We start from the raw sequence: 11,424 nt of genomic DNA on the forward strand, positions 1-11,424 counted from the left end.
ACTTGTATCGGTAGAAGTCCCTTTTAAGTATAAAAAAAAGTTTGGAGGAATGCTTGGGGTGCTCTCTAACTTGCTTCTATCGGTAGAACTTCCTCTAAGTATTGATGCAATTTCTTAGACTTATATAAAATGAGTTTAAAACACTTAAAAACATTTTGAATTGACTAAAAAGCATTTAGATAAATTATAACACATTTAAAACATGTTTTTGAGTAGTTTTACAAGTCTTTGAAATGCTTTGAAAATATTTAACAAAATTTTCAATAATTATTTTCACTAAATGAATTAGGAAATATCAATAAAATTTATCTTAAATATTGTTATATTAAAACTTGTGACATCAAAGCTAACAAACATTATTTAAGGATCAAACACAGGACCAACAAATTCAAGTGAAAATCTTTTACCACTCCACCAATAATAATTTGTTAAAATACTTTTAGAAATATATGTTTTAATATAAAACATGTCCACTCACCTATATCGTGGATGTGATAAAATCTATTATTAATAATGTTGTTGATTAAGTTGGTATCACTAATTAACTCAATACCAACTTAGGATCGGTGATAACACCATTATAAATAATTGCATTCATTTAATATTCTTAATCTGATTTATTTATGTGTTTAAAGTTTGATTTACTCACATTTTAATCTAATTTTTTAATTTTAGGGTTGTAAATATTTTATGTGTTATTATTAATTAATTTTAAATAATATATTTTATTATTTATTTATGTTATTTTAAAACACCTGATTTTCAAACTCATAAACTTTTTGTTTGTAATAGTTTTTTTGTCAAACTTTTAAAAATAATTAAATAAATTAATCGTAATACACTCAAAAACTTTTTTACCCATTTTTCTATAAAAATTTAAAAGTGAAGAACTGAGAAAAAAAGACAAAAAAGAAGGGGGTTAAAGAATAGATTTGGTTGGTACTTCCTCTAGTAAAAGATACCACTTGAATCACTTCTATTCCTCTCTTCTGTTGCTTTCACACTTCGCTGACACCCCCAATTATCAAAAACAACGACCTTCCTTTCTGATTTACGCTTCCGTATATACCACTTAACCCTCCTTACATTTTATTTATTTATTTTTCTCTTTTGTCACTTTCCTGGAATTTCCCATTTTTTTTAGTTTCCCTTTCCAAAGAGACAAATCTGTTTTAAATCTTAATCTGGGTCCTTCAAGTTTAGCCTTAGATCCTTTGTTTCTTTTTCAGATTTGAACACTACCCATTTCCAGTTCTCTATTTTCCTGTACAAATCAAAGGGAAAAAAAGAGAGTTTAAATCTTGGATTTCGAGAATTGGGTTCTCTTCACTGGGAGCTTATACTACATTCCAGGTAACTAAAAGGTGTAGTTTTTTTATTTATTTTTATATTATACTTTTGTTTGATTTGTTTGAGTGTCCTTTTAAATTTGGAAGGTTGATATGTTTATTGGATTTTTGGACAATAGGGGGAATTGGGTGTTAAATTCAACATCCAACAAGTAACTTTCTTTTATGAGCTAAGATGGTGTTCAAATCCAAGATTAAATGGGTTGCATTATTAGTTTTGACTTTATCATTGGGATCAATGGTGGCTCATCTTTCAATGACAAAGTTTTCAAGTATGAATTTAATCCAGTATAGCGCAAAAGATGCTTTAAGCCATGATTTTCCTAACATTGTATCGCCTGTAAGTTCTTTTTTTTTTTTTTTTCTTTTTGCGGATTTGGATTCAGATTTTAAATGTTCTATCTTCAATTGTTTGCATGTAATAATGTTGATTTGATGATCTTTATTTTGTTCTTATATGTTGATGAAAGGTCATCAGAAATAAGAGACTATGGGGTACTGTCAGGTCTTTGGCGTCTTTGCAGCCATATGCAAACCCAAGAAACAGCTATCCTGGTAATGGATTTTGCTTAAACCTCGTAATTATGTATTTATGCTTATTTACTGCCAATATTTAACTTAACATTCCCATCTATTTCATTGAGTAGCTTTGTTCAATTGATACGATTTTGGAATGGAATAATGATGGATGTATCTTGGTGATGACAATCTAACTAGAACTTGCACTTTGGATCATATTTTTAGCACATTCTTAAGTATCACATTGCCTGAATCGATATCTGAATGGAAATTCGTGATCAATTGAAAAAAGATGGAAAGATGATGATGATAGCTGAAGTTTCAAGAATGTCATAGCACTGTCAATATTTAAACGTGAATGAGGAGTTTTGTTTTGATGATAAAGATGAAAGATACAGATTACATTTATTGTAGTTTGTTTAAGCCTGATAAAACTGGTATGTAATAGAGGCAGGCAGTCTAAAGAGTTGCTAACTATGAACTGTTAATAGGTTTCCTATAAGAACAAGGAAAGATTGAGATTTTCTACGATACGTGTAGTCTGAAAAGAACTATCTGGAGAAAAGTCCATCTAATCTGTTTTTTATGTCCTTGTTGCTTGATAATTTGTTTGGTCTGTTAGTGACTGATCATCTCTCTTTTAACAGTTCCGAATGAAAATACTAATGGTTTCATCTTTGCAAAAATCTTTGGTGGATTTGAGAAGATAAGATCTTCGGTATGATCTATTAGATCCGCTAAAGTTATCTTAGTACTATACTTTGTTGGCCGTTCATAACATTTTTGTTAAATTTTTAGATATGTGATCTTGTCACCATATCCAGGCTTCTAAATGCTACTCTTGTAATTCCAGAGATACAAGAAAGCACTCGTTCAAAACAAATCAGGTATAGTCACTTACTGATTTTTGTTATTCATTTTTAGGCCCAATATGATATATATATTCTTATCCCCTTTCGCTATTATACAGTTATAAATTCAAGAGTTTCTCCTATCTTTATGACGAGGAGCAATTCATTGCCTCACTTAAAAATGATGTGAATATCGTAAAAAGCCTGCCTGAGCATTTGAAGGCTGCAAGAAGAAGCAATGAGTTCCCTATTTTCAAGCCCAAAAATTCAGCTTCTCCAAATTTTTACATCAAGGAAATATTACCAAACTTAAAGAAAGCCAAGGTTGTTGGGTTGATTATTACAGAAGGAGGATGCCTACAGGTAGATGAAAGTCTTATAATTGTACATAAACATATGTATCAGAACTGCGAAAAAAAAGGGTTCAAGCAAGCATGATGTGTATACGTTAAATATTTGTTTTTTGAAAAATGTTCACTGTTTCTGGTGATTTTCATGCTTTCTGATTATATGTCAATATATAAGATTAATATTAAAGCAGTAACGTTACACCTTTCAGTCGATTCTTCCACCTAGTATGTCCGAGTTTCAGAGGCTTAGATGCAGGGTTGCTTTTCATGCACTCCAGTTTCGTTCTGAAATTCAGACCCTTGGTCGACAGATGGTAGAGAGGTAAAATTTTCATTTGCCTTTTTGCTAAAGCCTTAAGAAATGAGACTGCGAGTGTAAAATACATGAAACTGATCCATTGAGCTCGAGATTTATCTGATTCCTTGTGCTTCTTGTCTTTTGCTTGGTAACATGTCTGGAACTATAATCACACAAATATTGAATGCCTGCTTTTGATGAATCCGAGCTTTGTAACCTTCCTGCAGGCTACGAGCGTGGGGACAACCGTTCTTATCATATCATCCTGGTTTAGTAAGGGATACCTTGGCATATCATGGCTGTGCTGAACTTTTCCAGGTCTGCTGTTTACACCTCTTCTTTCCACCATCCTTGTTGTCTAGCCTAGGTTGCATCTTTTCTTTTGAAGCATTTGATTGACATATTTGTCCAACTCTCTGCATTTTTCGTTCATCTTTAAAGTTGGTGTTTGTTGTAGGATGTTCATACAGAACTTATACAATACCGAAGGGCACAGATGATCAGGCAAGGGATTGTTAGTGACGAACTAAATGTTGACTCACACTTGCAGAGAGAAAATGGTTCGTGTCCTCTCATGCCTGAAGAGGTATGCTACAAATTGAATTCACTGTTGCAGTCCTGGGTCATGCTAATGCTTTGTATGTGTTTATTTGTGTACTATTCCTTGATAGTCCCAACAATTTCTTGTTTCTCTCCGTTTTGAAGTTCTTCTGATTGAAAATTAAATATCAAGGTTTATATGCACTAATTATTGAGGGTTTTTTTTCCCAATAAATATTGTTTAAGTTTTTATTGGTTCTCCTAATAACGAGAGCGGACTATGATAAAATGCGGATTCTAATGCATTCTTTTATTGGTTCTGAATTCTAATTTGTTTCGAAAAAATGGTGATTAGCAAAGACTCAGTAACCACTTAAGAAAGCTCTAAGCTAGCGCTGCTAAAAATGAGGGAAACAGCTTTGAAACAGAGAAGTGCTAATTGGTTGTAATCTTTCGCTTTATTAGCATATGTGGCAACAGCCTTGGAACCACATACATATTCGGTGATGATAAACGCTATGTAGGGCTGGAAAAATACAATGGTGAGAAAAAACAGGACTGAAAGAGATGGGAAACCAGGAGAGAAAACGAGAGGGGTGGAAATAGAGAACAAGTTGGAAACAAATTGATTCGAATGATCAAATACTATTGTAACACATTACCTTAATGAAATAGGAAATCTAATCTAACCTTTTTCAAAGTATAGCCTAAAAAGGGCTTAAGGTAGTCCGTCATCGAGAAGACATAAGGATGTTAGTGATATTCTTCACTTATATTTGCCTATTCCCTAATTTTTGCAGGTTGGACTTCTTCTTCGTGCAATGGGCTATCCTTCTAAAACAATTATATACTTGGCAGGTTCTCAAACTTTTGGTGGTCAACGTCTTCTGATCCCTCTACGTGCTATGTTTGCAAACCTAGTAGATCGGACTTCGTTGTGCAGCAAGACGGAGTTGTCTGATTTGGTTGGTCCTGAAACACCTCTTCCTTCTGATATTTTTCAACTACCTCGTCCTAAAAGTGAGTCGGAAATTAAAGAAGAGTGGAGCAGGGCTGGTCCACGGCCCCGGCCCCTTCCTCCACCTCCTGAGAGGCGCATATATCCACATGAAAAAGAAGGCTGGTATGGCTGGATTACTGAGACAGACAAAGAACCAAACCCTTCACCAAGGGATCTTAGGATGCAAGCTCACCGGTTACTTTGGGATGCCCTTGATTATATAATATCTGTGGAAGCAGATGCATTCTTTCCTGGTTTTAACAACGATGGTAGTGGATGGCCAGATTTCTCAGGATTGGTTATGGGACAGAGGTTGTACGAGAGGGCTTCTTCTAGAACTTATCGACCAGACAGGTTTGATATGCAGATGCATTCATTAATATTTTTGAATTAATTAAAGCAGTATTTTATCCCCCTTATTCTTTTTTCCTTTAATGGTAAGAGAGAAGAATTTCGTAAGTTGCACAATTTTCCTGTAACACCATCCTTTGTATTTTGTTCGGACAGGAAAACTATTGCTGCGCTTTTTGACATTACCCGTGGTAATATGTACCATCCCAAGCATGACTGGACACTCTCTGTCAAGGAACATCTCAACAAAAGTTTGAGCGAAGAAGGCCTCATCCGGCAATCGCTGTTGTCAAAGCCAAACTCTTTCCTATCGCATCCACTTCCTGAATGCTCTTGTAGAATTTCTTCTCTCGAACTCACAAAACAAACAGAAGGCAAAGACGGGAGGGTTTTATATGGAGATGAACATGAGTGCCCCATATGGATGCAGTCAGCTGAGGCTGTAGGGGTACGAAATGACGACGTTGAATCAGCTGAAGATGATAATGATGTGGTCGAACAGCAAGAACGCAATGGCCCTGATTTCACGACTAGCTTGACTTCTACGATTGATCATGATGAAGAATGGGATCCTAATGACTAAATGGATTTACAGATGAGTAGATAAGCAATTTCCTCTCTATAGCACCACCTGGCGGAATTGAGCATATGGTGAAATTCGTCCGGAATGAAAATTTTCGTGACTCGGGGGGTAACAACCGAAACCATTCTTTCATTTCATAGTTCCCGTATAATATTTTGAGACAAATAAGGTAGTCAAATTTTGTCTTTTTGAGTAGATTCTTTCAAAGTTATCCAGTCATAGAAAACCAAAGATTTTATTTATATGGCTTACACATCAAAGTTTTCTAACATAAGAACAGTGGAAAGATTGGATATGCAGTGATGAATTACAGCCTGTGTCAAAAAAAAAAAAAAAGATTCTTTTCTCCTTCAGAAGCTGAAATCCTTTGTGATCTTTGAAATGGTGCAACATTTCCTGTTGTGCCCTTTTTTTATTGTTAAAAGTGTAAATTTGTATTGTTATGATCATTCTTTTATTATGGATTAATTGAATTTTATTATTATTATTTATATGGTGATTAAAGATTAAAAGAATTGGGTTGCTGAGAATTGAAGTAAATTTAGTTTCATTTCAAGTTATAACACATGAGCTTTTTAATCATTTTAAGTTCAATGCTTTAAGTTTAAAATAAAATCAATTTAATATAAAATTTTAATCATTGGAATTGTTTTTCCAACATTTTGATAGGACAAATATAAATAATTTACTTCCTCTATTTTAACTATTGATGCTAATATCCAACAAAATATACAAGTTCTATCAATTAATTCAATCAATATTTTGACAACTTTCAATACATTTCCATTATTAAAACATATCTCTATATAAATCAATCAATACCATAACATTATATTCTATTTTTATATCAAAAGAATATTATATAAAATTTTCAAATTTATCAACCAACAAAGAGAAATGGGGCTGCAATGTTGACCAAAGATCATTGACCCAATTCACACATATATTTACATACATACATACACACACACATACATACATACATACAAACAAATTAATTGCACACAACACAATCTAAGCACCTTTTTCTTTTTCTTTTTTGCTGTTCCAGGGCTTGAGCACAGCAAGTGCAATAATTACAAAAATTATGAGAACGAGTATAACTGCAATGCACCTCCACTTCCTGTTGCTCTTCTGTTTCTCCCTCGCCTTTACCAACACCTTATGCCCCGACTGCACGTGATCAACTGCATTCGAGACCTGGAAATTTCGAAATGGCAAGGGGAAAGAAGGTTCTTCTAAGGATTATCTAGATTGCTCATGTCTTTGATCAAAGATTCTATGGAAGGGTTCGGCTACCTGCGTTTCTATGTTGTCTAGCATGTCTCCTTGTGCGTTAACCAGAACCGCCATATCCAAAAATACCTGCATAAGGAACATTACTAATAATGTATTCCAAAAATACGTCCTCTGCCATATGTGATCTTCAATGCAACTTCAGTCCTATGGTGATCTGTATTTTCATGCATCTGCTACATATTGAACAACTGTACATATTTAAAACATATCCGAAGGGAATCGCTTCAAAACAACCACAAATTCAAAAGATCTGATAATAAACCCGCATACACACATAGGACAAGGATAGTCCGTATAGGTAGTTTATATGCTTTTTACCATGACATTAAAAGCAAAAACGCCTATGAATATGACTATTAAGATTCTTTTTTTGCAAGTACAGGCATAGTCCCAAATTTTTATTATTATTTTGATGAAATCAATGCCCCTCAAGGCAACAAGCTGATTAAGTACCTGCTGTAAATCAAGAAGCTTTTTCTCCATATCTTTCACTGCATCATGGCGCTCTTGAATTTCGGACACAGTGCTCATGATCTGCAAACGCACCCAAATTTAATTTAGCCATAACCAATTTCTAGTCACTTATATTCCACCAAAACACAGTCCAACTAAGTCCAACATGGATTGTGTCACTGCAACATGAGATGGCATACAAGAGAATACTGAAAATCAGTCCTCAAGCTGTTAAATGAAAGTTTGATTTTGTAACTCTTATAATAGTATAAATCATTATCCTTCCAATAAATTCCACAAAACAAAAGAAGGCTCTGGAGATGAACAACAAGTATTATCTTTGTGAAATTGCTGAAGTAAGAAGCTATATTAGTAAAGGAAGAAATAAGGAAAAGTAAGACAAACCTGGCCTCGCCCTTGCTGCTGAATTGCTTTCTGGAATATTTGTTCGCTATCTCCAGTATCTATCAATCTGTCAATTGTCTGTACCATGTGCAACAATCAGACATGCTCTGAACAGGATAGAGAGTTATTCATAATACAAGGAGTGAAGCTTATCATACCTCTTCATCTGGCCTTGTGCCCGTCACTGGAAATCATAATAATCAGTGCAGATAAATATTAGCTGCATATCATGCAATATTGTAGCAATTAATAAGTATCAGGTGAACATCTTAACCTGTGAAAACACGTCGCTCAATAACCTCTCGGTACTCTTGCTGGATTCTCTCCTTAAGAATCTGCAATAGCATGTAGGAAGAACTTAGTAAGGCTAAGAAAACAGGAAATACCGGTTCAACAAATAACATCTTAAAGTATTGAAATCTGACCTACCTGAAACTCAGCCATTTTGTCTTTCAACTTCTTTTTCACGGCACTGCAGCAAAAACATGGCTGTTATGGGGTCAAATTCATAGCTTCTTTTCTTCTTTAGGACTGGACTTGGAGGGTATAGAATCGAAATCATTAATATGTTGGACTATATTAAACTACAAGTTAAGAAACAGTCACTGCTCTTTCTTATACAGCCATAATCATGAACCAGATGTAGCGACTATTTGAAACACCATGACAAGTGTAATCATAAAGAAATATGGCACAAAAACAAGCTTCAGGAACTGAAGACTACATTCAATCTATAAGTTACTTCCAACAAAAGCCATAAAAAGGCTTTCAATATAATATGCTAACAACACATGTTCCAACATTATGGAAAGCTTTGCCATTATAGCTCTGCTGCTCCAGCAATGAATACAATTAAATTTTAGTTTTTTGTTTTATACTTCTAGTATGTTTAACAAATAAAATGAAATAACAATTTATACTACCACCAGTCATACGCGTTGTGAGAAATTAAGTAGAACCAATCATTTCATTTTTTAAGTATCAACAAAATAGTAAGCAGTCATGGATCCTTAGAACCTGTGTCAGATTTCATCAAACTAATCATGGCAGCAAAAGCCAAATAAACTGACTTCTGCTTATCATATTTTAGATCCACATTACAAGTACTCATAACAGTTTCGATCATGTATTAAAAGGGACTAAAATAAAATAACAAAAAGGATGGTATATTACAGAGTTGTTGCAACCCTTGACCGGTCAACACCTGATCCCTTTCTGCATCCACGCTTCTGCCTATTGGCTAAATTCTGTACAAAATCAAAAAAAGAAAAAACTAAAAAAATAAAGAAATGATAAATCAAGCAGGCAGCAATAAACAAAATAAAAGCAGTAATTAGTCTTACATCTTTATCCAGTTCATCAATTTTCCCCTTTATAAATCGAGCAACTCTTAAAACTTCATCAATGTCTTTCTCCATTCGCTGTTTGATAGCTACAGATGATAATAGCATCCATCATGAGCTTTAAGTTCAAAACAGGGTAACCAAAATTCAGTTAATTAAGAATAGGCTTTTATTTTATATATTCTCAACATCAAAGTGATAAATGAAAAGATACAAGCACAGACCTCATCATTTGTTTTCCCTGCAACTTTCACTGAACTATGAATGTAAGAGAAGCATGAAACAGAATATTGCTTACATTTCATGGCAGGAGCCTTAGTTACTGTCCTTGATTCCTCATGTGCATCCTGCATAAAATATTTGAATGAAAATGGCATCCGAACATCTTAATCAATAGCCAATGATGTCGCTCACAAGATTCATCACTCACAAATCATCCAGCAAGTATGTATCTTGGCCTTGGATTCATGAAACACTAAATGGAAAAACTTGGAATTTAGCAACCTAAATAGATTTCTTCACTATAGGTTTTATGGCTCTAGAGAGAGCGGGATGCTAGTGCTTTCACACTGCAGTCTTGAAAATCATAAAAACAATACTAAAGCTGAACAAACCTTAAAATCAGGAAGGGGTGAAAGATTAAGTAATGTCAAAGCTCAGGAAAGATCCAAGCCAAAATTTTTGCTCTTCTTCCATATCAGTCTTAAAAACTGAGGAATCCTCAAGGTTTCAGTCAGTTTTAGATGAATTACATCCAACAATTCCTAAAATTCATACTAGTAAGCAAAATATTGAAGACAGATATCTTGAAGCTTTGGTATCATACAAGGAATCGGGAAATATATTAAATAAGATACCTGAAGCATTTTGAGTAGCTTATCCAGCTTCTCATATTGTTTATCTATCTCTTGAACCTGGAAAAGACAAAACATAGTATGAGATCAGTGATTCAAGCCATAGCTTATGCCATAAAGAAATTTAATTCCGCCTAAAGAGATGAACACGAAGAAAAGTTGCAATTGCAGTTACGAATCCAATATATTGCTGCTTAGCTTACAGAGGATAGTTATTACATCAAGAAGTCTATAGCACCTTTACAAAGAATTCTTGAAGACAGAGTTCTCCAGAGTTCATTGGAGCTCCTAACTCGACATCTCTACCTTGGGATCCACCTCTAGGGATTTCACAGGACTCCTGCAAGAAATAGAGCACGAGTGCAACTAGTTTATACCAAGCCAAGATAAAAATTACTAAAGCATAATTCAAAGCAGACAAGCTCATCTGCTTATTCTAAACAGACCAAGAATTTACAAAGAGAGCCATCTGAAAATATCTTAATTATACCTAAAAACATTTTTCTATCCACACAAAATTTAAAAATTATATAACACAAGTTCATGCTTAGTTTTTTTCCTTTTAAATTCAACGAATGCTGATTACATTCCTTTACAAGCTTAAGTTATAAGTTCTTTTGATCTAGTTTTCAATACCTAAGACTAACTAATTAATTAGCTTGATAAACTTCTAAATTGATTCAATTCCTACTGAATTAACAGCAATTTCTATTAACCTTCGTCTTATAAGAAAAATGAGCTCACTAGTCTCCTGACAATCATTTCCCAATAACATTAAATTTCTTTTTTTTAATCAGGATCCAAATAAAATATACAAAATGCAGCTATCCTCATCAATAAAAATAATAAAGAAAAACTTAAATCGAAACAAAAACCAACACAGGCAAACAAATAATAAGTAGCAACAATTCGAAAATTGCAAAATGTTACCGTTAAAAGGTTGTTCATTGTGGAAAGATGAACAAGACTCAACGAAGCTTCAAAGAGAAGAAACCAAAAAATGGAGAAAGCTAAAACGAAATTATTAAAAACATATTAAATATAAAATGTGATTAATTAATATTAATATTAATTAATAATAACACAATAACTATTATAATTGTTGATAAGACCTGGTTTTTTTTTTACATTTAAAAAAACCAGGTCTTTTTTTAAATTTTAGGGTTTCAACTTTTTTTTTCTTTTATTTTCCCTGTGAATTTTTAAGAGAGAAAAGGGAGAAACAAAAG

The 11,424-nt window shown here is 33.6% G+C and overlaps 2 protein-coding genes across 7 annotated transcripts; one reads left to right on the top strand and one right to left on the bottom strand.

The window, feature by feature from the left end:
• The first annotated feature begins 1,000 nt into the window (after positions 1–1,000).
• On the top strand, positions 1,001–6,371 carry LOC105804449 (protein EMBRYO SAC DEVELOPMENT ARREST 30). Of its 3 annotated transcripts, XM_012637078.2 has the most exons (11): positions 1,001–1,353; positions 1,469–1,689; positions 1,820–1,904; positions 2,516–2,586; positions 2,667–2,755; positions 2,839–3,082; positions 3,279–3,391; positions 3,595–3,685; positions 3,825–3,953; positions 4,708–5,261; positions 5,415–6,371. In XM_012637078.2, the coding sequence occupies exons 2-11, from the start codon at positions 1,525–1,527 to the stop codon at positions 5,839–5,841; spliced, it is 1,968 nt and encodes a 655-aa protein (XP_012492532.1). In that variant the 5' UTR covers positions 1,001–1,353; positions 1,469–1,524; the 3' UTR covers positions 5,842–6,371. The 3 variants fall into 3 exon arrangements, with proteins under 3 accessions (XP_012492532.1, XP_012492533.1, XP_052480534.1); XM_012637079.2 differs by lacking the exon at positions 2,516–2,586 and having other exon boundaries at positions 1,002–1,353; positions 2,722–2,755; XM_052624574.1 differs by lacking the exon at positions 1,001–1,353 and having other exon boundaries at positions 1,516–1,689; positions 1,828–1,904.
• Positions 6,372–6,648: 277 nt separating this feature from the next.
• LOC105804450 (syntaxin-132) lies at positions 6,649–11,424 on the bottom strand. 4 transcript variants are annotated; one of them, XM_012637081.2, is made up of 13 exons: positions 11,126–11,424; positions 10,434–10,535; positions 10,199–10,255; positions 9,640–9,688; positions 9,342–9,430; positions 9,172–9,245; positions 8,428–8,470; positions 8,273–8,333; positions 8,157–8,182; positions 7,999–8,076; positions 7,594–7,674; positions 7,141–7,206; positions 6,649–7,041 (listed from the first exon to the last, which is right to left on the bottom strand). In XM_012637081.2, the coding sequence occupies exons 1-13, from the start codon at positions 11,141–11,143 to the stop codon at positions 6,856–6,858; spliced, it is 930 nt and encodes a 309-aa protein (XP_012492535.1). In that variant the 5' UTR covers positions 11,144–11,424; the 3' UTR covers positions 6,649–6,855. The 4 variants fall into 4 exon arrangements, 3 of the variants coding, with proteins under 3 accessions (XP_012492535.1, XP_052479269.1, XP_052479268.1); XR_008190732.1 differs by having other exon boundaries at positions 6,958–7,041; positions 7,141–7,313; XM_052623309.1 differs by having other exon boundaries at positions 6,898–7,310.

This window comes from Gossypium raimondii, chromosome 11 (assembly GCF_025698545.1).
Source record: "Gossypium raimondii isolate GPD5lz chromosome 11, ASM2569854v1, whole genome shotgun sequence".
Classification (NCBI taxonomy): Eukaryota; Viridiplantae; Streptophyta; class Magnoliopsida; order Malvales; family Malvaceae; genus Gossypium; species Gossypium raimondii.